Source organism: Sturnus vulgaris, chromosome 16 (genome assembly GCF_052056855.1).
Source record: "Sturnus vulgaris isolate bStuVul1 chromosome 16, bStuVul1.hap1, whole genome shotgun sequence".
NCBI lineage: Eukaryota > Metazoa > Chordata > Aves > Passeriformes > Sturnidae > Sturnus > Sturnus vulgaris.
Window position 1 is genome coordinate 13758644 of NC_142258.1, and position 23793 is coordinate 13782436.

Below are 23793 nucleotides of genomic sequence, written 5' to 3' on the forward strand. Positions count from 1 at the left end.
TGGTGACAGGGTCTGGGTGCTATGTCAGGCCCCTGCCATGCTGTGCTCTGTCCTGTGTCCTCTAGCCATCCTGTGTCCCCGGTCACCCTGCACACCCAGACATCCTGTGTCCCCTAGCCCTGTTCTGTGCTGTCCCAGATGACCCCGCTGACACATCCTGCTGCCAAGGCAGAAATGGCACCTCTGACACAGCCTCTCTGGGACCTGAGATGATTGCCATTGTCCCTGCCGTGGGGCTGGCCCAGACACTCTCCACATGGAATGTCCTCCTTTGCATCCACAGATTCCCAAACCACTCTCAGGGCTGGTCAGGGAGCTCAGTATCCATCTCAAAGGGTCACAAGGCTGGAGATGAGTGGTCTGAACCTGCGTGAGGGTGGTGCAGCACCTGGGGGTAGCCCACTGAAAGGTTTTGTCCACTGCAGCGGCAGCCCTTGTTTGCAGAGGCATCGCTCAATACGCAGTATGTTCTTCAGAAGATCCCTACTCCAGGAGTCAAAATAGCATGAAATTTAATTTTACGCCTATTTGACAAAGCTTGATTTCGCCTCCAATCAGCAGAGAGATAAGAGCCCTCGGCACAAGTGTGCGGGCAGTTTGGCAGCTGGGGCTGCCGATTTAATAGGTGAATTTACAGGGACAACACTTGAAAATCCCCTGGCTAGTGAACCATTAAGGTGAGCCCTGCCTTCCGTCCCCGCGTCCCTCCCCGCGCCGCTCTCCCGTTGCTGGGTGCTAAAGCAAACCCCAGCTCTGTTTACCGAGTCTACTATTACAATACGGCTACCAAATATTTGCCAGCCGTCAGCTCGCTGCTCCGCTATAAATACTTCAGGCCCAGGTGGAGGGACGGGCAGGGGGAGCGGCGCGGGAGCCTATGCATGGTCGGGCGGCAGCGCCAAGGTGAGTGCGGAATCGCGGGCCGGGCGATGCCCTCCTGCCCCGGGGCTTTCTCAGGCTGAGTGGCGATGGCGGGGCAGGCTGTGCTGACCCCGCTCCCCTGTCCCCGCAGCCCCGGGATGTGCGCTGCCTCGTGAGGCTGAGCCCCCCACAACCCACCCCGGGAGTACCGCGGTGGGGACGGCACAAAGAGGGACGCGCAGAGATGGCAAGGGCAATCTTAGGCTGGGTGCAGGTCCCGGCACCATGCTTGGTGTGGCAGGAGCAGGTCTGGTTATCTAGGATTTGTTCCTGCCCTGAGGCTCTCTCAGCATGGCCAGGGATGTCCTTCAGCGGGGCAGGGCTGGGGACCCTTCAGCACAGATAGCACGAGATACAAAGGGGCCACATCCAGCTCAGCAAAACCCAACTGTGGCCAGAGCCCAGCAGGGCAGCGCAGGGAGGCGGTGGGTTCACTCTGTGAAGGGGCCATTGTGTGGGCAGGGCATGAGGCTCTGTGGCACTGAGCCCAGAGTGGCAGGGTGGGTGCTGAGCCCCGTTCATCTCCCTGCACAGCCCCGGGGTGAAAGGGAACCTCCCTCTGCCCCACAGCTCTGGAACACATCCCCACTGCCCTGCATCCCATGACTTGATGTGGACACTGATCCCATGGATCAGTGCAAACATCCCTGCTGCCCCACATCCCATTACTTAGGGACATTCCCATTGTCCCACACCCCATGGCTTGATGGGGACATCCCCATTGCTTGATGTCCCGGGTTCAGTTAGAATATTCCCACTGTCCCATGTCCTGTTGCTTGTAGGGGAATGGCATCTCTGCTGCTCCATGTCCCACAACTCAAAGTTATGCTCCCACTGCCCCATGTCCCATGTTTTGGTGGGGGCACCCCTGCTGCCTGCTGTCCCAGGGCTGAGTGGGGGTATCCCAGGGGGAATACCTGCCCTCTTTCCCATAGCTTGGTATGGACATCCCCAACACCCCACATCCCACACCCCATTACTTGTGGGGAACATCCCTGCTGCCCTGTGGCCTCACCTTGGCCATGGTGTGGCACAACACAGTCCCGTGCCTTCTCAGGGCTGCTGGGCAGTAAGTCAGGGTTGGCACCAGGGTGTGTCACCCTGACCCCGCTGTCCCTGCCCGCAGATTGAGTCCTGGGGGTGCCTCTGAGCGCTGACATGGCTGCGGGTGTCATCCAGCCCCTGGCCGAGCTGCGCCTGCCCTCACCCTTCCCACACGGCCTCCTGCTGCCCACGCACCCCGAGCCTGACTTCCCTGACCTCTCCGAGGAAGAGGAGGAAGAAGAAGAGGAGGAAGAGGAGGAGGACGTGGAAGCAGTGGAGGAGTGCGTGAAGCCAGAGCTGGCCAGTGTCTCCAGCACTGCCGAGACCACCCTGCGTCTCCTCAAGTTTTCGGAGCTCATCAGCTGCGACATCCAGCGCTACTTCGGGCGGCGGGGCCGGGAGGAGATCGCCAGCAGCCGCCCCACGCCCGAGGACTGCGGCTCACCCCACAGTGCTGAGGCTGTGCCCGAGGTCGTGGCCCCACGGGACAGCCTGGGGGCCACGCACAGGCTGGGGCCGCTGGCCGAGCTCTTTGAGTACGGCGTGCACCGGTGCCTGCCTGCCCGGGTGGCCGGCGGCAGGACACAGCGGCTGGAGAGGAAGTATGGCCACATCACCCCCATGCACCGCCGGAAACTACCGCCCTCCTTCTGGAAAGAGCCAGGCCCAGGCCCCGCCAGCCTCCTCCACACCGGCACCCCTGACTTCAGCGACCTCCTGGCCAACTGGACAGTGGAGCCAGGGCCAGAGCTGCCAGGCACTGGGAGGGAGCTGCTGGGTCGCCCGGGGCTGGAGGCAGAGCCCTTTGCTGGGCTGTGACCCCACCGTGGCCCCAGGGGCCCTGGTCCCGCCACGTGCCACCCAGTTAATGATAAACCTGGTGGCCCCAGTGCCAGCACCGGGGCACTCAGAGCTGCTGGGTCGAAACTGGTGATGGGACGAGTGAATAAATGACTCCCGCCAGGCACCAGCGTGTGCCGTGTCCTTTGCCACCCACCACTGTGGTGTCCCTGCTGCCAGAGACAAAGGGCCGCAGCTTGGCATGACCCTGGGGGGCTGCTGGCTGCCCCAGCAGCAGCGGGAAGAGGAGGGAAGTGCGGTAGGAGCCGGCAGGAGCCAGCAGCCCGTGTTTACTCTGCGGCCCAAGTCGGTGGATCCCATCCTCTTATCTCGGCCGCGCCAGGGCAAAGGGCGATGCGGGGCCTCATAAAGCACCCGGCTGTCAGCACGCAGCAGGGACCCAGCACTGGCCTGGGGACCCACTGTGCCCCACAGCTCCCCTGCCCCAGGGATCTGAACCCACACAGGACAGCAGGGCTGGCTCTTCTTCCCCATGGCCCCACAGCTGGACCTGGCTGTTACCAGGGCCCAGCTGAGGCATCCTCTGCTTTGTGGTGGCTTTGTGTTGGTGTTGAAAGGGAAAAGGACCCGGGAAGGGGCAGCCAGCCCCTGCCTTGAGCCCTGCTGGGGGGCAGCGCCCAGGATGCAGCCCCCCCCCCCTCACTTCCAGCCTCTGCCCTCCCAGCAGCAGGAGTGGGGACAGGGCTCAATTCAGCCCCAAGGGGACACCTGAGCCTGGACAGTGGCCCCAAGGGAAGAAGGGACGCAAGGGACAGGCAGCACCAGAATAAAAGTACAAACAGACTTTATTTCAGCTCAGATCCTGCAGTCAAAAGCCTCTCCAGGCACCAGGCTGCCTGTGTCCAAGTAAGGAAGGGGCAGTCCCAGGGCAGGGGGCAGGGCAATGCCAAGGAGAGGAGCAAGGATGGGGAAAGATTGGAGAAGTGAGGTCCAAGGCTGGCTTTGCTCCCACCCCCAGCCAAATCCAGGACTGGTGGTTGGGTTTGGGGTGCCTGGAAGGGCCCAGAACACACGCCAGGAGTGACTCTAGATCCCAGTGTGTGAGCAGCAGTGGTGAGAGAACTGCAGGAATGGCAGAGGGGCACAGGCTGCAGGACCAACATCGCCCCAGCACAGGCAGCTCTCCTGTTCCCATCCCTGCCACAGATCCCAGGGGTGTCTCCCCACACATGGGTTGGGGTCAGAGTGGCTGAGGGAGCCAAGAAAGAGCCAGAGGCGGCAGCTGCAGAACCAGGGGAGCCCTTTTATTGCACAGCCAAGCAGGGCACATCCCCCTCCTCAGTCCCAAGGAGCAGGAGGCAACTCCAGAGCTCAGCCCAACCCAGCAAGCAGGACCACAGGGCAGCGGGGAACAGGGGCCTGGGGGCAGGAGGGAGCCCCATCATGTCCCCTCTGCTCCTCTCACAGGCCCTGCAGCTGAAGCTAGGGCAGGGCTAAGTCCCAGACAGCCCAAACTGCGTGGATGAAGCAACAGAGGCCACGTGCCATGTCAGAGGAGTGTGCTCAGCTCAGTAGGGCAGTCCCGCTCCCCATAGAACACTCCAGCCTTCACCCAACCTTCAAGGAGAACCTATTCCAGGAGCTAACAGAGCCAAGGCTGAATTTTTTTGATCCCTCAGGGAAGCAGAGGAAGGGGTGACAAGAGGAGGCAGTAGACGTGGGAAGGCAGCAACAGGCAGGAGGGCCGGGGCAGCACGGCCATGCCAGTGCTCCAGGCACTGTGACACCTGCACGGACTGGCCCAGTCCTTGCCCCACCTCCTGCAAAAGGGGGTGCCCAGCCCTGAGGGGTCAGGGCACATCTCTGCTGGGCCACACTGCCTCACGTCTGTGCCAACGAGAGCTCCTCCAGGCCCTCCTTCCCCAGCCGGTACCTGGCGAGGTCCTTGCGGGTCACCATGCCCACCACCTGCCAGGAAAGGGACAGGGTACAGCCCCATGTGGGCACACAGAGCCTGGGGACAGCGTGGCCCTGGCCCCTGTAGGAGCCCAGGCTGCTTGGACACAGGGACTCACCTCATTGCGATTGTCCACAACCACCAAGTGCCGCAGGCCCAGGGCTCGGAAGAGCTTGAACACCCGTGGCAGAGACGCCTCCTGCGAGGCAGAACGGGGCTGGGAGGCTGCAGCAGCCATCCCCCCCCCCACCTCAGCCCCCCAAGCCCACCCTGATCCCTGGGGAGCTGTGCACAAGGGTCCCTGGCCATTACCTGGGGCACGGTGTAGGGCGAGGGGTTCATGAACTCGCTGAGGTCAATCATGCACTCGCGCTCGTCCTGGGACACGTGAATGGACTGGATGGGGGGGAAGCGGGGGTAGGCATCCCGAAAATCCTTCAGCTTCAGCCGCCGCTGCACTAGGTTCAGGTTGGCCCTTTCCACAAAAACCTTTGGGAGCAAAGAGATGGTTGGGGACTACCCCACAGAGCTCACAGGCATCAAGACAATGCACAGGGCCAGGGAGGAAAAAGGGCAGAAGTGTGGGACAGAGGGATCATCTGCAGAAGCACAGCCTGCTTCCCGCTCCCTCAGAGTTTGTGAGCCCAGTGGGGTGCAGGATGATGCTGGGATAACCTCACCACCGAATGGCAGCACCCACCATCCCCCTGGGTGAGCTGAGGGAGATGACAGGGACCCTCTGCCAGCAAGGCAGGCAGCAAGGCGCCTGAGACAGAATTGGGACAGCAGACACAACCAAACCTCCATCACCCACCTTGTGCTTCAGCAGGACGATGAGCTGGGAACGCAGGATCAGACCCCGCAGCCCGGCAACCTGCAACAGAGCACCGTGTGTGAGGGTCCCACACTGCAGCCAGCCCTTGTGTGGCCACCCCAGCTGCACTCCCTCCCCAGGGGCACCCAGCCCCCACCTGTGTGGTGTCAGGGTTGCTCTCCACCACAGGGAAGCCATTATGGTTGGAGGAGGTGTCACTGAGGATGTCCACGACCGTGCCCACGCGCTCGATCCTCCGCAGGCAGGTGACAGGAGTGCTCATCACCTCCCTGCAGGGAAAGCTCTGGGTGAAACACAGCCATGGCAGCACACACACTGAATCGTGCAATCACACACTGGTTTGGTGGAGAGGGACCTATAAGCTCATCTCATTCCAAACCCTTTCCATGGGCAGGGACACCTTCTACTAGACCAAGCTGCTCCAAGCCCCATCCAACTTGGCCTTGGACACTTCCAGGGATGGGGCAGCCACAGCTTCTCTGGTAACCTGTGCCTCACCACCCTCACACTCTTAAGTATCTCCCCAACACACACGACTCCTCAGTGCTGACGCCCCCTGTGTCCCCAAAAGCAGCCAGGGAGAGAGGAAGGAACACACTGCAGATCACATCCCTACTGGGGAAGGAGCTGGGCTGTGGTACCAGGGGACAGCAGGCTCCTGTATCCAGGAGGTCACCACCTCCACCCCAGCTCAGGCCAACAGTATGGTCCAAAGGCTACTGCCACAGGAATGCCCAGCCCACCTACCTGGCTGTGAGGGAGTGGGATGTCACTGGGGCCTCCCAGTGCAGGAAGGGGACACTTTGCAGCTGGATGTGCATGTCGTACAGTCCCTGTAACAAGAGCCAAGCCGTCAGGAGAAGCCTGGTGAGATGTCAAGGGGCACAACCAGGCAGCAGCTCATCCCTCAGAGCGAGCACATGCCTGTCCTGGACCCCCATGGCCCCCCAGCACCACCAGCCCTGACCCACAGTCCTAGGGAGCACACCAGTCCTCACCTCCACAAAATAGTCTCCCACAATCTTTGCTGTCATCAGCACCAGCATGATGGGGAAGCCATAGGTGACGTTGCCTGTTGCCTCCATCATGATGACTGTGAGACTCAGTGTCATCCGCACTATCCCACCTGCAGAGGCACCCAGGGGTTTCAGGGGTTTAGCAGGGCAAGGAAAGACAGAGTGAAGGCATCACAGAACACCTGAGGGCCCTGAATCTCTCAGTGATTCAGGACTGCCCACCCAGGGGTGCCCTGGGTGAGCCCAGCCCTCATTGTCATCCCAGCACTGTCTGTGCTTGGCAGGGTGATTAGGGAGCTGACAGCCAGGCTGGGCTTCAGCTGGGAAGATGTCAGGGAAGCAGGGACTGATTTTTCCCATGACATCTTCACCCCAACCAACACTGTGTTATGGGGAACTCACCCAGCTGTGCAGCAGCTCCCATCAGGGCGTACTTCCCAGGATCAGCCCAGATCTGAGCACAGGAGAGAGAAGGAGCCAAGTCACCTGCTGGCTCCAGGGCATTCAGAGATAGTCAGCAGTGTCCTGGCCCCCAAATCCCCCTCCCAAGTGGGGAGAGGTGCCTGAGGCTGCCTAAACAACCCAGCTGCTGGCAAGGCTCCAGTGGGACATGGGGATGTCCAGACCCAGCTCATGAAGACATCAAGCAAGGAGCCAGCCCACTTTAGAGCTTTCAGCCAGCTCCAGGCACGCTGCCTGAACGTGCCAGCAGCCCAGCAGTGAGGGAGGAGGGCTGGGTTCCAGGGCTTCCCAGGCAGGACTCACCGAGCCCTTGGTCAGGTAGGACAGGGAGATGCCGAAGAGCCTCCCCCAGGCTGCCCCGATCAGCAGGGAGGGGATGAAGACCCCTGCAGACACTGTCAGGCCATAGGTCCAGCAGGCCAGGAAGAAATACATCAGTGTGAACATGCCCAGTGTCATGGGGTTGTAGGAACCTGGGGTGGGGACAGAACAGAGTCAGTGCTGGTCCCACAGCCCAGGGAACACTGTGATGGGCTGTGGCCATGGATCAGGCAGCAGCAGCCCCACGACACACTCCCAGCAGTGAGAGCCCCTCTTCTTAGGCTGCCCTGGCAGCACAGGCCTTTCAAACTGGCTCTTCAGGTTATTTCTGCCCCCCTACAACACCCCCCACCCAGCCAGTGCCATCCCCTAGCCCTCACACCCCATTCCTCCATCTCGTGACTCGTCTCCTCCCAGCCCTGTGGTTCCCAGACTTCCATGAACTTCAAAGCCCCAAGGGAGGGACTGCCAGCGTTGAAGGACAAGGTTGGGAGCACAGAGGTCCCATTGCCAGCTTTGGATCAACTGAGCAGGGCAGGTCCTGCAAACTCCCTCCCATCTTGCAGTTCCCACAGCTGCTCCAGCCAGTGCCATGCTGTCCCATAGCACAGGCTGTGCCATCCCAGTGAGACCTTGCTGACCCCACAACCAGGCTAAGTGCTATTTTGGGATTGCTGAGCAGTCCAGTCTAGTTTAAACGAGTACTTTGCAAACCCTCCTTCAGACAGAAGCCTTGAGCCAGGGAGGAGCCAGCACTGCAGGGAGCAGCCCCAAGACACAGGATGGTCATCTCTTGGCTGCAGGTGGCCAAGCTGCACCCTCTGGGCTGAGGATCTCTCTGTTCCCCACCCACGTGCAGCTGGGCACAGAACTCAAGATTCCACACCAGGCAGAGGAGATGCTGGGGTTACACCAGGTCCAAGGAAAATGGACCTGAGAACCAAACTCCATTTCTCAAGCAAATCCAAACCCCAAGATCCACCTCCACAACTTGCCCAGAAGGTAAAATCATTATGGGGCAAGCGGCCCTGCTAATTAAGAAAACATCCCAGCAACATTTCCAGAACAGACTTCAGACAGACAGCAAGGGTCAGACATGTTCTCATACAACTCAGAAGCAATACAGCCTGCAAATGTGCACGAACAACACCAGGTCCCAGGCCCCACAGCCTCCCAACACCACAGCCCTTTGGCCGAGCTCAGAGGTGCCATCTATCCCTCCCCCTTGCACCACTGCAGCACAGTGTTTTGTGAAGCCTTCATGGGTTGATCACCCTCTGCCCTGTCCCACGAGTGGCCAAGGAACACATGGACCCTCCCTGTCCACGTTCAAGGTCTCGCTGCTGGGTGCACTGACCTGGAGGGTCATGGAAGAGGTTGACGACGCTCTTCTCGGGTGTATTGAAGAAAGCAGTGGCCATGGAGTTGTACTCTCCATCAGCACAGAAAAGCTGAAAAGGCAAGGTAAGAAAGAGTTAGAAGTGGCAGGGAAGGTTGGAGGACATGTGCCAGCGAAGAGGCAGCTCTGGGCAGGGAGGACACCTACAGCATCCTTGGGTCTCCAGCTCTGCCTGCACTGGAGGGCATCAACTGCGAGGTCCAGTGTCCCAAACCCAAGCAGGGTCTTGTCTCCCTGCTGAGGCCCCCAGGCTCAGGGTGTCCCCCACTCTGAATGCTGTTCTGATCATGTCCTACCTGCAGGGGATATGCCACAGAGCTCCCCTGGATGGGCTGGCAATCTCTTGAGCAGTAAATCATAACAAATCCCACGGTCGCCGTCACTGCTGCCACCAGCATGGCCTCAACCACCTGGAGGCAGGGCCGGTGGATGTACCTGTGAAGAGAGCAGAGCAATGAGGGGGGCACTCAGGGGTGTGGGCAGGATCAGCCCCAGCCTGGCTGGGCATGTCACATCAGGCACATGACAGTCTGGCTGCTTCTGCTCCCTGCCCAGACCCTGACAGGCTGTCCTGCTGCTTGAAAAGCTGGTGACAGGTATTGGCTGGGCCAGACTGGTCTCAGCTGGCTTTAGCAGCTCTCTTCCTCATTTTAGTCCTCTCAGAGCACATGACAGTCAGGTCTGCAGTGCCTGCACTTCTCCGGGCCCTTCAGTCATTGGAGGAAAATACTTGGCAGGGTCAGAGCAGTGCTGGGATGCTGTGGGTCACAACCTCGGCCACAGGCAGTGAGAGGCATGTGGCTTCTTTCAGGAACTGCTGTTGCTCACATTAAGTGAGAGATTACAGCCTTGCTCCATCTGGGAACGCCACTTTGAGGGAATGCAGAAGGCAACAGCCAACCCACATCAATCCCCTTCATTACCTGTGAGCTCTTACCTGATCCGGAACATTGTCAACCAATAATTGAGGGCATTGAACAGAGCTCCGAGGATCCCACCTGCAAATGTGAGAGAAAAACAGCTCAGCACGCAGGGCCCAGGCTGCCTATAACACAAGGAAGCTCTGAACATCATGCACAACCCATCTAGAGTGACCAGCAGCCCTGGGACATATGGATGCTGTCCCTGCAGCCAGCCAGGACCTGTCACCAAGAGGAGCCTGGCACCAGCATCAGGTGGCCAGAGGCCAATGTCACAGTGCTGGCACCAGGCAGGCAAAGGACAGGCCAAATCCATGGGGATAAAGGCAGCTCACATGGCAGTAAGGGGCTGCCCAGGACTGCAATGCACTGACCCTGCTCAACATGGGTTAAAGGGGCTTGACTTTGCTACTAGAGTTGGGCCAGGATCCAGCTCTCATCCCTGCATAAGCCCCACAAGCAGCCTCTGCTCCAAAATTTAATGGATTCCCCATTTTCCCCAGGAAACTGGATGCCAAAGCTTTTTAGACCCAGACAGAGAACAGAGGAAATTATTCAGACTAATCAAATCGAGACAGCAGCATTCTCTTACCAACCACTCCCATAAAGATGAAGATAGGAATTTCCTGGATTGTGTAGCCCATTTTCTGCAAGCAAGAAAGAAGTGGGTTTCAGATCTCCTGGCCCATCTGCAGTCCCACAGCCAGTCACTGACTGCTGGGACAGCACAACTCTGCACTGGCACAAGGCTTTCAGAGCTGCCCCAAAGTATCCCCTGAACAGCTCACAGCCTCCAGAAATTCTTTATGCTGAGGCTGGTGGAGCTGAGATCTGGCCAGACCCCTCACCCTGCTATGGCAGAGCCTGCTTCAGCCTCTGGGCGAGGTTAGTGACAACTTGATGTCCCCAAAGCTGCTAAGGGCTGTTTCCAACCCCTCACCAGAGCACAACATGGAGAATACCTGTGCCTACCTCGCTATCAAATCTGCCAAAGTTGATAAGCCCAGGGCTGGAGAGATCCCAGGCATTGCCATGGTAAACGCTCAGGACAGAGTTCAGCGTGAAGGTGGAGATCATGGAGGCGAAGAACTGGAAGGAGATGCAGCCCAGAGTCACTGCCAGATGCTTCCAGCCCCATTTCCTCACCACATACCCCGTGCACTACCCCAAATCACCCCCAAGGCCCTTGGGCAGGGCTTGTGGTGGGGACAGTCACAGGAGGTCAGGACGGGAGGTCACATTCCCTGTGGCAGCCTTATGTTGACCAGGGTCTTGCTTCTCCTTTTGCTTCTCTGCTGCCCTGGGGCACAGCCCAAGGCAGCTCCCTTGGAAAGGAGCTGGCAGCAAGATGGAGCTCAGCCAGGCCCAAATTCAGCCCCTGAGGAGCAGGGCACGGGAGGGGAGCTGGGATGCTGTTCCCTGGGATGGGCTACCCATGGGTCCTTGCTGGGGTGTCAGGAGGCCTGGGGCTGCAGGACACTTAGACAAGGCAATGCCACACACCAAAACCAACAGCTTTCCACTGCTTTCCAGCACTTACGATTCTCCATGTCAGGAACTGGTTCCAGAAGGAAGCCCCTTCCTCCAAGCTGAACAGGACACCCCCTGCAAACACAAGACACAACATCTTCACAAGGGGCACATGCCACAACCCCTTGGCTACAGCACCAGCTGAGCACCCAAGATTCACCCCAGGCCATCTGACAACACTGCCCAGACCCTCTCACAGGCAAGCCCACCGAGCCATCAGTGATGTCCTGATCACAGCAAAGCCCCCCACTGCCACTGTCCATCCCAGAGAGGCAACATTTGGGATCTGAGGCAGATCAGCCCCTTGCCCTTGGGCAAGGCCAACACCTGCATGGCATGGCAGGAAGACCCCTGCAGTGCCCTATGCAGATCCCAAGAGCTGTCTCCAAGTTAGTGGGAGCAGCCTCCCGAGGAAATCCATGTCCAGGCACTGCTCAGTGCCAGAGAGCCAAGACACACACCCACAGGGGCACCGAACGCAGCTGAGACGCCGGCGGCAGCTCCAGCCGACACAAAGTCCCTCTTTTCTGTGTCTCTGCGGAAGTACTCGAAGATCTGAAACAGGAGTGAAGGCAGCTTTAGGGCTGGCCACAGGCTTGACTTTGGGCAATGACATGGATGATGCCAAGCTACCAGTGGGAACAGCCTGGTCTGGCACAGAAGGGCACCTGCAGCACAACCCCTCGGACCTCAACACCGACCTTGAAGTCTCGCTTTAAGGACGTGGATCTTCCCTGGGAGATGCCGGCAGCAATCACAGATCCAGAGTGAATCATGGGTCCTTCCTAGGGGCCAGAGAGAAGAGTCAGACTGGGGAAGGAAGAACAGGGATGTCTGAATGCTGCTCACCAGCTTGCAGTCCTGAAGTTGGATGGGAGTATTTCCCTCAGGGAAATACAGACCTTGACATTTTTCCCCTTCCCATCCAGCAAGTGTTCAAGACCAGGATGGACAGAACTCTGAGCAACCTGGTCTAGCGAAAGGTGATTCTGCCCATGGCAGGGGTTTGGAATGAGATGATCTTTAGGATCTCTTCCAACCCAAACCATTCCATGGTTCTATGACATCTTTATGCTAGCATGTGCCTCTCTTGCCCACCCCCTATTCCCACCAAGTGTATCCCTTGCCTGCCTTCAATCCCAGTAAGCCAGAAAAGTCCCAATGGAGCACCCAAGTCTCTCCCATCTACTGTTTGCAGGGACAAGCACTGATGGACAGAGGCTGCTGCTCTCCTGCCCTCAGCCAAGCCACACACAGGCTGGCACGGTGACACCACGTGCCCCAGGGGCTCCTCAAGCTTGGCAGTGCTGCAGCCACCTTGGCCAGCAGGGAATAACAGACACCAGGGAATAACACTGGGAAGTCACTGCAGGGCCCCCAGCACCCTGTCCCCAGAACAGGAGCGGTGACAGGCTGTGACACAAGTGCCAGCAGCAAGGACCAACACGTCAAGCAGCACATCAGAGAGCACTTTGTGCACATCACCTTCCCAACAGCCAGGCCACCAACCACCGAGAGGATGACCCCACAGACTTTGATCACCAGGGTCTGCAAAACAGAGAAGGGCACAGCGTGTCACAACGGTGGCACGAGGAACACGACCTTGGCAGCCACAGGGGACACAGATCCAGTGGGCCCTGAGGCATGGCAGGACCCAATGACCCCGGAGAACTTGTGATTCTCAGCCCCCTCACTGTGCCTACAGAGTTGGTCAATTTTCTTCCTGGCCAGAGCAAAGATCTACCCAAAGCTGCTCTTCCCAGGGCCCAGGGCAGGAGATTTAACCTCTGGGCACCAGGGGGAGAAAATAGCTATGGAGCTGGGAGCTCATGGCAGCTCCTGCTGTGCCACCCCAGGAGGACACAATGTGCCCAGGCCATCCCACCACCTCCTGCTTCCTACCTTGAGCCGGACAACGTGTGGAATCTTCACACCATTGAGGTAACATTTGATCTGGGGAATGCCACTGCCAGCTGCCACGGGCTGCAGGGAGCAGGGAGAGCTGTCACACACGGGATGGGGACACACCAGCCACCATCCCCTGCCCCTCAGCACAGAGCACACATAGCACACCCTCAGGGTGGCTCTGAGATGAGGACAAAGCTTATCAACAGGCTCTGGAGATAGGCTTGAGGAAGTACCCACTTCCTAAGGGCAAATGTGCCAGGAAAAAGGAGCTGGCTGGGTTCTTGGGGACACCTAGGTGTTCCTTTACCCTGTCACAGCTACAGAAAGGTGACATTTGGTGGCCAGGGAAAGCAAGGGCAAAGCCACAAGGAAGACACTATGGATTAGAGTGATCCATAGGGAATCCCAGTCTGGCTTGTCCTCCAGAGGCTTCCCTGATGCATCCAGCCAGACCGGTCTCTGCTGGTACTCAGTACAGCCAACACAGAGAGGCTGAGCTAGGGCCAAGGCTTGGGAGAGCTGCACCCCCACCCAAGGCTGGAGCACAGCCTCTGCCCCAGGCTGCCAGCACATCCTGGGAGTCTGACAGCCCCACAGAAACCTCACAGCACAGCTGGAGCCAGCACTGAGGAGCGTGCTATCAGGAGCCAAATTTGCAGAAATACATTCACTGTTTACAAAATTCTGCATGTTTTCCGGAAATGTGACCCTGCTTTGCCCACGTAAAGAACCCAGAACAGTTTCAAGCTCTTACCTCTATGAATGCAACGATCAGAGAGCCCACCATCACCACACTGGCATTTAGGGTGGCCCAGAGTAACAGGGAGAACGAGAGGCCCCCTTTGGCTGTGAACTTGTCGATGTCTGGGGTAGCAGCTCAAGGAAAGGCCAGTATTGCTTGGGTACCATCCCTCCCACCACAGCATCTCACAGAATCACAGCATGGTTTGGGTTGGGTGTGATCTTAAAAACCATCTAGTTCCAACCTCCTGCCATGGGCAGGGATGCCATCCACTAGACCAGGCTGCTCCAAGCCCCCTATCACTTAAAGCATCCAAGAGAGCTGAAATGAGCCTCCTCTGTTATGGCAGTGCCCAGCCACAGCTCAGCCCTGCAGAGAAGCTAGGACGCAGAGTCTGTGCCACCAAACTGGAGCAAGGAAGTGCAGCCCTCTTCCCCCACAACCCCTCTCATGGCTCCCAGGAGATCCCAGAGGTCCCAGCTGGCCAGCAGCCACTGCTGTGTGAGGATACTGTCCTTCACCACACGGTACTTGAGCCCAGCCAGGTTCTCCACCACGATGTCGATGAAGCAGGCGACGAGGCCGGTGAGGATTCCGATCATGGCACAGATGACCCAGCGCTTGATCTCCACTGTCCGGAAAGCCTGAGGGGCAGGCAGCACTCACACCCTGCTGCCACCCAGCCTGGCATCCAGGGGACCCCGACACACCTGCCACCTTCCCCAACACACTCCAAGCCTGGGAAGCTCTGAGGAGAGCCAGAGAGCACCAATGCTGGCTGACCCAGCCAAGCTTGGACACAATTTACTGATTTTAATCAGTGCTCTTGTACCTCTGTGGGATCCCTAAGGCGCTTTTCCAGCTTGCCTGCCTCCATTAGGCCCATCCTGTTGGGATTCTTGCTGTAGCACTGATTCCCAAACCCCCCAGGGCAGATGTTTCACATGACTCCAGAAGTCCCTCTGCTCAGGGACCTGCCCCATACCACCAGCAATGCCACCACATGCACCCAGATTAGCTCCCATTCCAACCACCTCATGCCAGGTCCTTGATCCTATGGTTTCACAGCTTGTCACAAGCTGGTCAGTGCCCATAAACCCATCCCAGCTCAATCTAGGCTTTAAGCACAACCTCCTCTGGCACAAAGCCCCCCAGCAACCAGCCAGGGGGAACAGCTTCCCTTGTCCACCCCACCTGAGATGATTTGTGGACAAGACTCACCGCATGGTTTATCCTCCTCTCCTCCTCCAGGAACAGCTGGTTTTCACTGTTGTCATAGTCCAAGCTCTAGTTTGGGAAAGGGAGATGCTGTTATTTTCTACCAGGCAAAGAGACCCCCATGCTGGGGAGTGCTGCCCTCAGCCCCTCACCCTGCTCCTGTTATCATTTTCTTCCCCGATCCCACTCCTTTCACACTGAAACCGCCCTCGCTGGGCAGCTGTGAACCCTTGGCCCTCATACCTGACCTGCTGCATCCAAAAGGGCAGGCCTGAGATTGGGCACATGGGCACTTACCTCATACTTGAGTGACAGGAGCTTCTCATTGTGGGGGATCTCGTTGGGACGCTGCCGAGGCACCTCTGTCTCCTGTGGGATGTGATGCACAGCTTAGGATGGTCAGGTCACAGTCCAGCCTTCCCATCCACATGCAGCTGTCAGTTTAACTCCTTTTGGATGCACAGAGGACTGCAGGTGCAAGCTGCCTGGCAGGCAGGGATCTGGGATGATTTTCCACCAGTTGGTGGATGTGTGGAATTCAAGGCAGCTGGACCAGCTGTCAGGGGTGCACCCTCAGCAAGCACCCCTTCACCCCCAAGCAGGATGTCTCCCTGGGAGCAGGTGGGAGGTTTGCCCAGCTGGGTATCACACTGCTGTGTTGACCTGGCACTGAATCCAAGCAACTCCACGCTCCAGTGGAGAGCAACCTTTCACCTTGGCAGGAAATTCCTTAGGCCAAAAGCAAGGAGCTATTTCAAGCAAACTCATGTTTTTGGGCAGAAACCAAATTCTGTTTCCCAAAAGCCTTTGACCATACAAGCTATTCCCAGCTCCGAATTAGGGCATTTGCTGAGGATGCCAGAGGGCCCCCTGGGGCAGCAGCAGCTGTCCATGCCACGGAGGTCACCCAGCCCAGGAGGAAATGCTGGAGTCCTTGTGGAACAAGCTGAATGTGAAGGAAGGAACAGCTGCAGCTGTAACTGGAAGAAGGGAAGGGGTCTCAGTAAGTGGGCTCCTCTCTGTGCCACTCACCAGCTCATGGATGTCCTCATTGAGGTCCACATTGCTCAGCTGCCCGATGCGCAGGAAGGGGGAAGGAGTGAGCTGAGGAGAGAAGGGGAAATGAGGTCAGTTCCTGAATGCACTTCAGATCTCACAGGAGAGAGAGAAGGAGCCGGCCTGCAAGATGCTCATGCTCTGTCTCCTTTGCAGAGCTCTGCCCACCTGCCACTGCCAGAGCCCCCCAAAATGCAGCACCCTCCTCTCAGAGGACCCAGCAAGGAGGTGGGATCCAACACCCTGGAGGGAACCACAGGCAGCAGCAGCAGGATTTGGGCGAGCTGCTCCAACCTGTGAGCTGGCAGAGCCAGCTCACCTGGGGAGGTGCCAGCCAGCAGCGGCTCACTGGGGACTGGCCACCACCAGCCCCTGGCATGGAGCGCGGTTCCTGGCACAGAGCCGAGCAAACCTGTGCAGAGCAGCACGTTCCACACTGCCTGAGGCTGGGGAGGGACCCAGCCCCTGGACACTGAGCCACCTCCACAGCCACAAGCTTACCACAACGTGCCCTCAGCTGCCAGGCCCAGCCAGCAGCAAGGGACAGCTGAGGGCACGTCTGGCTCTGCCATCTGCTCCACAGCAGTGGTTCCCAGCCCGGAGAGGAGCACATCACGTTAGCGTGTTTGTCACCCCCCAAGCAGCTGGGACCAGAGTGACAGACAGGCTGGCTGCCGTCCAGGAGATGCAGGAGGAAGTGGCCACACTGCTCCTGCACAGCCTTGGGGACTCTGGTGTCTCTCTGAGCCGGCCCCAGTGTGATGCTGAGAAGCAGCATTTGCATCTCCCTCCTTTCACTGGTGATCACTCAGGCTCCTTACTGGCAGCACAGTTGCATAGCACCCGAGTTTTTTTGACTGTTTGGGGCAGGCACTGCTGTCTCCTGGATGAGGCAAGCAGGGGCTCAGGCTGCAGCTGAGCAGTGCCACAAGAGGATCCAGCTGGAACAGGTGGGCTGCTGTCACACCTCTGTCACTGTGAAACACAGGGATGCACAAAGATCCGAGCAGTGTCCCTAAGCACAGCCCAAACACCACTCTTCAGCATTAAGATCTTCCCCTCCAGAGCCTCACTCCTCCCCAGCTGCTGGGTTAAAGAACTGGAAGATAAAAGAGGGATGGTGAGCAACAGCAGGGCTCTGGCACATCAGTCTCTCTCTGCTAGCAGGTCCCAGATTGAGCCCCTTGCTGCTTTAATCCCCACGATCCCGTCTGGAACGTGTAGGCCAGAGCTGCTGGAAACCCTGCATGTCACTGCAGAGGAAGAATATCCCTTTGTGTTTGCAGCCTGACCTATTTTCCCATTTTTCCCTCTGCTCCACATTCTCCTTCACTCCCTGCAGATGAATTCTACCCCGGCTTCTCAAACTTTCTCTGGTTCCCTTTAGCCCCCAGCAGCCCCAGCCCAACATGCTCCATGCTGCCATTTTCAGACACTGGTTTGGTAAATCCAGCCTGGGCTTTGTTTCTGGTCCATGATGGCTCCACAATCCCAGTGGAAAGGATCCAGGTGGACCCTTTTCCCAGCAGTCAGAGCAGACCACTGTGGACTTCTATGAGCTGGGCAGACACAAAGCTGTCACCTCCCTGGATAGGAACTTAGGGTCACGAGCTGGATACAGGAACTGCTTGTTCCAGTGCCTGCGGGTGCCCAGCTGCTCTAGTGGCAGGCTGAGGTCCCAGCCAGGCCCCCACCATCCTGGGGAGGGGGAAGGACACATTCCTTGCCCTGAAACCTGGAGGGACAAAGCTGACACCTTGCCAAGGAACACAGCCCCACCTGGACTGAGGAAGCACAAGGATTTAAGGCTCCTGTTAGGTGCCACACATCTAGGGCAAAATCAAGGCAAGGAGATGGAAAATATCACTCATGCCTTGTCCCTTGTGTAAGACCTCAGGCAGGACCAGCCCCCTTCAGGGAAAATTCTCCTTCTGTTAGCTATGGGGTCTGCAGACAGACCAAATGTGGCTGAACCAGTGAGATCCCACCCTCCACTCTCCTCCCCTGTGGAGAAAGCGGCCAGGGCACTGCAGCTCAATTCCCCATCAATGAAGCACCAGCAGGACACAAGCACAGATGAAACAAAAGGAGGTGCAGTGGAACCTGAAGCTGAACTTCCTTAGACAAGCAGCATATATTTAATATCCTCCCCCCCAAGCCCTGGCACTCCTCTGGCATGTGCAAGCAGAGGCCAGGCTCCTGTCTCACCCGCCAAGGGCATCACATGCCAGGAGGGCAAGAAGGAGCTACTTCCAGCAGCACCCAAGAATGATAAGAGAAAAAAGGAGAAATTCAGGCAGCCTGGAGCCAAGAGAAAAGGTTATTTGTGCACAGCTCAAAGATTCACTGAGCAATGCTCTCCTTGGGATGTTTTCAAACTCAGCCAAGGCAGCTGCTGATCCTGGGTACGTGTGATGTTTGTGTGACTGTGCTGTGATTATCTCCACATAAAAACATGCACTGCTGCCAAAACCCAGAGAGCACAGATGGGTTAACAGCTCTCCTGCCCCAGGAGAGGCTCTGGGACATGCTGAGCCTCACTCTGCCAGAGGCATATGAACACCCATTTGGGTGGGAGAGTTAATTTCATTCCGAGCTCTGCAAAGATGATGTCTGGAGCCCTGGTGTGAATCGAAATAAGTTATCATCAGTGTTAGTGGGCAGGAATATTGGCAGGCAGGGCTGCCCCTCCAAGGGACCTCACAGGCTGCAGGGAAGCCCCCAAATTCAACAGGGACAAATACAAAGCCTTGCATCTGGCATGGATGAGTCCCAGTGGTCAGCAAGTAGCCTAGTTAAAAAAGTCTTGCAGCAACCTGGTGGGTCAGTGAAGAGGTGTCAGTGGCACAGTCCTGGAGTGAAGGTGGTCAACCCCCTCCTGGGTGGTGCAAAACCACTGCCAGAAGGTCTGGGGAAGGGATCCCACACCTCCATCTGGCACCTGCAATAGCACACCTGGGACTTGGCATCCAGTTTGGGCCTCCTGGCACAGAAAAGGCACAGAAAGTGAGCTCAGTAAGAGAGTTGGGGGCTAGAACACATGGCAAGATACACAAGGAGAAGCTGGTGCTTCTCAGGTAGCTCTTCATGCCATCTCCAGACAACCAACACAGGTTACAGACAGGACAAAGGCAGACTTCCCTTGACGCTTTGCACTGATGGGGCAAGAGGCAGTGGATAAACTGCAGGAAGAGAACTTCTGCTTAGATATCAGAGCCAAATGTTCACCCTGTGACTGGTGACACACTTGGGACCAAATAGGGTGCAGAGTAGTTACCCAACGCTCCTCTGGATGTGTCCCTCAGGGATCTGCAGGGGCTGGACTAGAGGCCCCAGCTCTAGCCCCCTCGGGGATTCCTGAGGTCCCCTTCCCCTTTGTCATGCTGGCATGCACTCTGAGACTAGCAAGAGCAAATTGAGGATCGATCTCAACATGAAAAAAATCTAGCATAAAATCTCAACCACCACCTTCTAATCATGCCCTGAATGCATTATCTCCATGATCCAACCCAGGCTGTGTGCACAGCAACCAAGCTGTGCCCCCCCAAACATTGCTCTGGAGAACCATCAATGGGGAATGTCTGACTCTGCTCCACAGCTCATTTCCACAGGGATGAGCCAGTGAGGCTCTTCCCTGCAGGACACGACCCAGCATGAGGAGACCCCCCCTAGACACTGCCTCTTGTCATTGTCCTGTGTCCCCCTCAGTAACAAACTGGCAGCACGTGACTTTCTGTTATCGATGAGATAAAGCCCAGCACAGACCACACAAGGAGCCCACAGAAACTGTGGGAGGGAAGGAAGGATTTCCAGCCCCCAGGACTCTCTTGGCTGCAGAACACTCTGTCCCTCACACCAACCTGGGTGGAAGATTCCAGGCTGTGTCACACCAGTGTGTCACCAGCACATGAACCCTGTCACTGGTTCCAGCAGTGAACGGGGGAGATGAGCTGCAGGGTTTTTGATAACCCCCTCCTCTGACACACAGCCACAGCTGAGGCAGGCTTCAAACCAATCCAGCATCATCCCCAAAACGCTTGGCGGCAGGAGAGAACAGGGCTCCTCACCTCCAGGCTCCAAACAGGATTCTCCCTCTCTCCTAACAGGACCTGGATTCTCCCCAAGGTGTCACCACTTGGCCATGCTTCTGCTTCTAGGCCCCTGCTGCCACTCCCAGGGCATAGCTGCTCCTTGACCCTCACCTCCATGAGGATGGGAAATGCTGTCATTGCCCTGGCCTTTCTCTTGACACAAGAGCAGCACAAGGATGAGGCACTGCCACAGTCCCCGATGGCTTGAGCAACCTGCAGAAAACTTCCTGAAGTTCCTGTGCTGGGGCAAGCTCCTGCCACCACTCGAGGGCAGCGGCTCTCCTCATGGCAGTCACCTCCAGGCTCACAAGAGCAGGGACAGCCTTTCTGCCAGTAATCTGGGGTGTGCAATCTGTAGCCCATCTGCCAGGAATCAGGGCTCATCCAGCACTCACACTTCCCTTTTTCTGCCTCCTCCCACCAAGATTTCTTGATTGCAGCCTGGCCACTTTTTTGCACCTCATTACTTGAGATTAAAGAAAATGAGACCAGCAACATCCAGAGATGCAGAATAAACACACAGGGGCTGAGAAGCAGCAGCCTGGTCTTCATGATGGTGACCCCTTGTTCCAGGCACCCTTTGAAGCAGGAGCATTAAAGTCAAAGTCAAGGCACTTCAGCACAAATATCTTACAGCATATCTTCGAAGGTAGCGACTTTGACAAAAAATGTTTCATGATGGAAATTGGCTGCTCTTACTAAAATTTTCCACCCACTTCCCAGCCTGAGAACCAACACACATAGCTGGAGAACACAGGAAAGGGACAGCCCACGGCAGGCACGATGCTCAGAGGTACAGGCTGCCTCTCACTTCTTGATATGCCCGAGGCACCAGAAAGCCCTGGTGAGAGGATGAGAGGATGAAGGCTTAGTCAGCTCAACTGGCCCCAAACCAGACGAGACCTCAGGGAAAGGTCTCTCACACCCCCTCTATGGCCACAGGTGTGTTTATCCAGCCTCTCCTCACCTCCTGCCCACCAGAACTTGATCTCAGTCCTTCACAGCTGTCAGCTGGGGAGCTACAGACCCATGTTTCCTCTAGTCACCCTAAGATCACTTTCATTTCAATTAAACAAGCACATGAGAAAGGGAAGAAGCTCAGCTAGGGGACATTTTTATTGTATTACCACAAGCCAGGTTTAAATCTCCCCTGAGCTAAGCAGCTCCAGCCTCTCTTTATTTCTCCGCCAAAGCTTTCCTGCCTTCCTGCTTCAATCCACATGACTGAAAATCATCTGGGGCAAAGGGAGAGGCAGCTGCCTGACACCAAAATACAACCCTAGCCCTACAGTGACAAGCCAGCTGCCACTGCCAGGGGCACATGTGGTCTGGAGCTCCAGCAAGGTACTCCCCCTCCTCCCTTGCCAAGGAAAATGCCACATAGTGCCATGTCACCAGCTGGGACCTGAGCTGCCTGCACAGTGACAATAAATCACATTGTGGGCTGCGTGTCCACCTCTAACTGCCCCTGCTGCAGCAGGCCTCAGGCACTTCTTGTAAACCATCAGGAAAACCCTCTCCTAAAGATCCCTAGCCAGGAGATCCAGCTAATCTCTATTCTAACACCCTTCAAAACTGCAGAATTCCCTATGTGCTGTAAATATACGGGGTCCTGTTGCACTGCCCAGGAGGATAACTTTTATTTTCACCCCAGAACAGCTGCCATGGCACAGCTGCCTCCTTCCAGCTGCCATTCCCTGCTCCCAGAGCACTACACAAGGCTGTTCCAGCCTAACAAGCCCTGCATTTCCCTCTAATTAGCCTGCTGTTCTGACTTGCCCAGGAGCAGGGCAGCACAGAATCATGCTGGGCGAGACATCCCTGCTAACAGCTGACAGAATCTGGCACTGCTCCTCCCTATCTAAGCTCAAGTTTCCCAGAAAACTCTCCACAGGAAATTCGAGGATGCCACCTGGAAGCAATGCCTGTCCCACCTGGTGCTGGCACAAAAGTGCTCTATGGTTCCATCCTGACATCCCATTCACACCACAGCCCAGCACTCGCCCTCAGCTTCAATCTAGAGCAGGTGCTGAGCGCCTCAGTTTTCTACAATGAGCTGCATGTGGGGGAGAGACTGCCAGGCAGGAGCCTGAGGGTACACTGGAGAGAAGTTCTCTTTATTTAATTACCCCAAATTAACCTTCCAGAAGGAACTGGCCTCCCTCTGTAACATGGCCCGCTTTGGACGTGCTTTTTGCCAGTGTATCTCCATACATCCCACAGGACACCCTCCACCACTCGTGTTAGAGGCTCTTGTGCCTGAGCCCTACCTGTTGATCTGGGCAGCAGCAGCATGTCAGGCATCAGGCTCTCACAGAAAAACATTTTTAGCAGAAATTCTTTTAGTACAAATTAATTTTACATGGACAGATACAGACAGAACAAGAGGAATGGATTCAAACTGAACAAAAGGAGAATAGATCAGATGTCAGCAGGAAATTGTGAGGCCCTGGCACAGGCTTCCCAGAGAGGTGGTGGCTGTCCTATCCCTGGAAGTGCTCAGAACCAAGTCGGACAGGGCTTGGAGCAACCTGTGGAAGGTGTCTCTATCCATGGCAGGGGGTAGAACAGGATGAGCTTTAAGGTCTCCTCTAACCCAATCCATGCTGTGATTCTTAGAATGAGGAGAGCAGCTCCAGCGGGCAGGAGCAGGATCCTGCTGGCAGGGACCGTCCCACAGCGGGGAAGCAGCGGCCGAGGGCTGCAGCAGGGATGGAGCCGGCCCGCACGGCTGCTAGCTGGGCACTGACTCAGTCCCAGCTCAGTCTTTCCCTCACGAGTGCCCCGTGTCCCGGCCATGGCTCCCCCCGGCCCCTTCCCGCGCCAGGTCCCGACAGGTTCTGCTTTCCCAGCCCGCGGGAGCCCGGAGCGACCCCGATCGCCCCCGCCCAGCCCCGGGGCAACGAGCGCGGTTAAACACGACAGGGGAGAGAGCGGGGGGGATGCAGACACGACCCCGCCCCGCGGCCCCAGCTCTCTCCGTTCACCCTCCGGCGCGGAGCGGCCCGGGGCGGCCAGAGCCCCCCGCTCCCGGGGGCGGTACCCACCTGCCGACCGCTGCCCGCCGCACCCGGGCCGGTACCGTTGAGCAGCGGGGTGGTTTCGCCCGCACGCCCGTCCTCGTCGTCGTCGCGGTCGCGGCCGGACCAGGACACCTTCTTGGCGACGTTGGCCATGCGGGGCGGCGGCGGCTCCTCCACCGGGCCTGCCCCGCCGCTCGGTCATGTGACCGCCGCCACCGCCATCACGTGGCTGTCAGGGCGGCCGGGGGCGCCCCAAGGTACTATGGGAGTTGTAGTTCTACCGAGAGGCTCGCGCCCGGAGCGGCGGCGGGACGGGACAGGAAAGGACAGGACAGGACAGGACAGGACGGGACAGGACAGGGTGGGACCCCGGTGGCGGCTGCCCGAGAGGTTGCAGGGCCGCCACGACGCTTTGTCCCACGCACACAGCTGGTACAACGGCCCCGCCGTCCCAGAGAACACGGGGCTCCGAGAACGGCCGGAGCCGACGCTGCTCCAGCTCTCCAGGCACAGAATTCCGTAGAGCAGACAATCGGGAGCGAGTGTGCT

At 57.6% G+C, this 23793-nt stretch overlaps 2 protein-coding genes across 2 annotated transcripts; one reads left to right on the plus strand and one right to left on the minus strand.

Moving 5' to 3' along the window:
• Positions 1-737: 737 nt before the first annotated feature.
• Positions 738-2932, plus strand: PERCC1 (proline and glutamate rich with coiled coil 1). The gene is made up of 2 exons (XM_014890924.2): positions 738-903; positions 2048-2932. The coding sequence occupies exon 2, from the start codon at positions 2080-2082 to the stop codon at positions 2782-2784; it is 705 nt and encodes a 234-aa protein (XP_014746410.2). The 5' UTR covers positions 738-903; positions 2048-2079; the 3' UTR covers positions 2785-2932.
• A 661-nt stretch (positions 2933-3593) lies between these two features.
• CLCN7 (Cl-/H+ antiporter 7) lies at positions 3594-23447 on the minus strand. Its single transcript, XM_014890981.2, has 25 exons — positions 23269-23447; positions 16107-16178; positions 15372-15443; positions 15078-15143; positions 14368-14500; positions 13869-13978; positions 13109-13189; positions 12692-12754; positions 11908-11991; positions 11668-11761; positions 11217-11281; positions 10649-10765; positions 10269-10323; positions 9694-9754; positions 9053-9191; positions 8715-8808; positions 7340-7509; positions 6977-7028; positions 6557-6684; positions 6306-6391; positions 5695-5827; positions 5538-5597; positions 5036-5212; positions 4842-4922; positions 3594-4734 (listed from the first exon to the last, which is right to left on the minus strand). The coding sequence occupies exons 1-25, from the start codon at positions 23395-23397 to the stop codon at positions 4648-4650; spliced, it is 2409 nt and encodes an 802-aa protein (XP_014746467.1). The 5' UTR covers positions 23398-23447; the 3' UTR covers positions 3594-4647.
• Between the last annotated feature and the right edge of the window lie 346 nt (positions 23448-23793).

What these genes read in the sequence shown, in the direction of transcription:
- PERCC1 (XM_014890924.2), top strand. Translation starts at nt 2,080, where the DNA reads ATGGCTGCGGGTGTCATCCAGCCCCTGGCCGAGCTGCGCCTGCCCTCA.
- CLCN7 (XM_014890981.2), bottom strand. Translation starts at nt 23,397, where the DNA reads ATGGCCAACGTCGCCAAGAAGGTGTCCTGGTCCGGCCGCGACCGCGAC. An exon ending in TGCGTTCGGTGCCCCTGTGG is followed by an intron (nt 11,282 to 11,667) that starts GTGTGTGTCTTG and finishes TTGTGTTTGCAG; the next exon opens with GGGGTGTCCTGTTCAGCTTG. An exon ending in CGCCCTACACCGTGCCCCAG is followed by an intron (nt 4,923 to 5,035) that starts GTAATGGCCAGG and finishes TCTGCCTCGCAG; the next exon opens with GAGGCGTCTCTGCCACGGGT.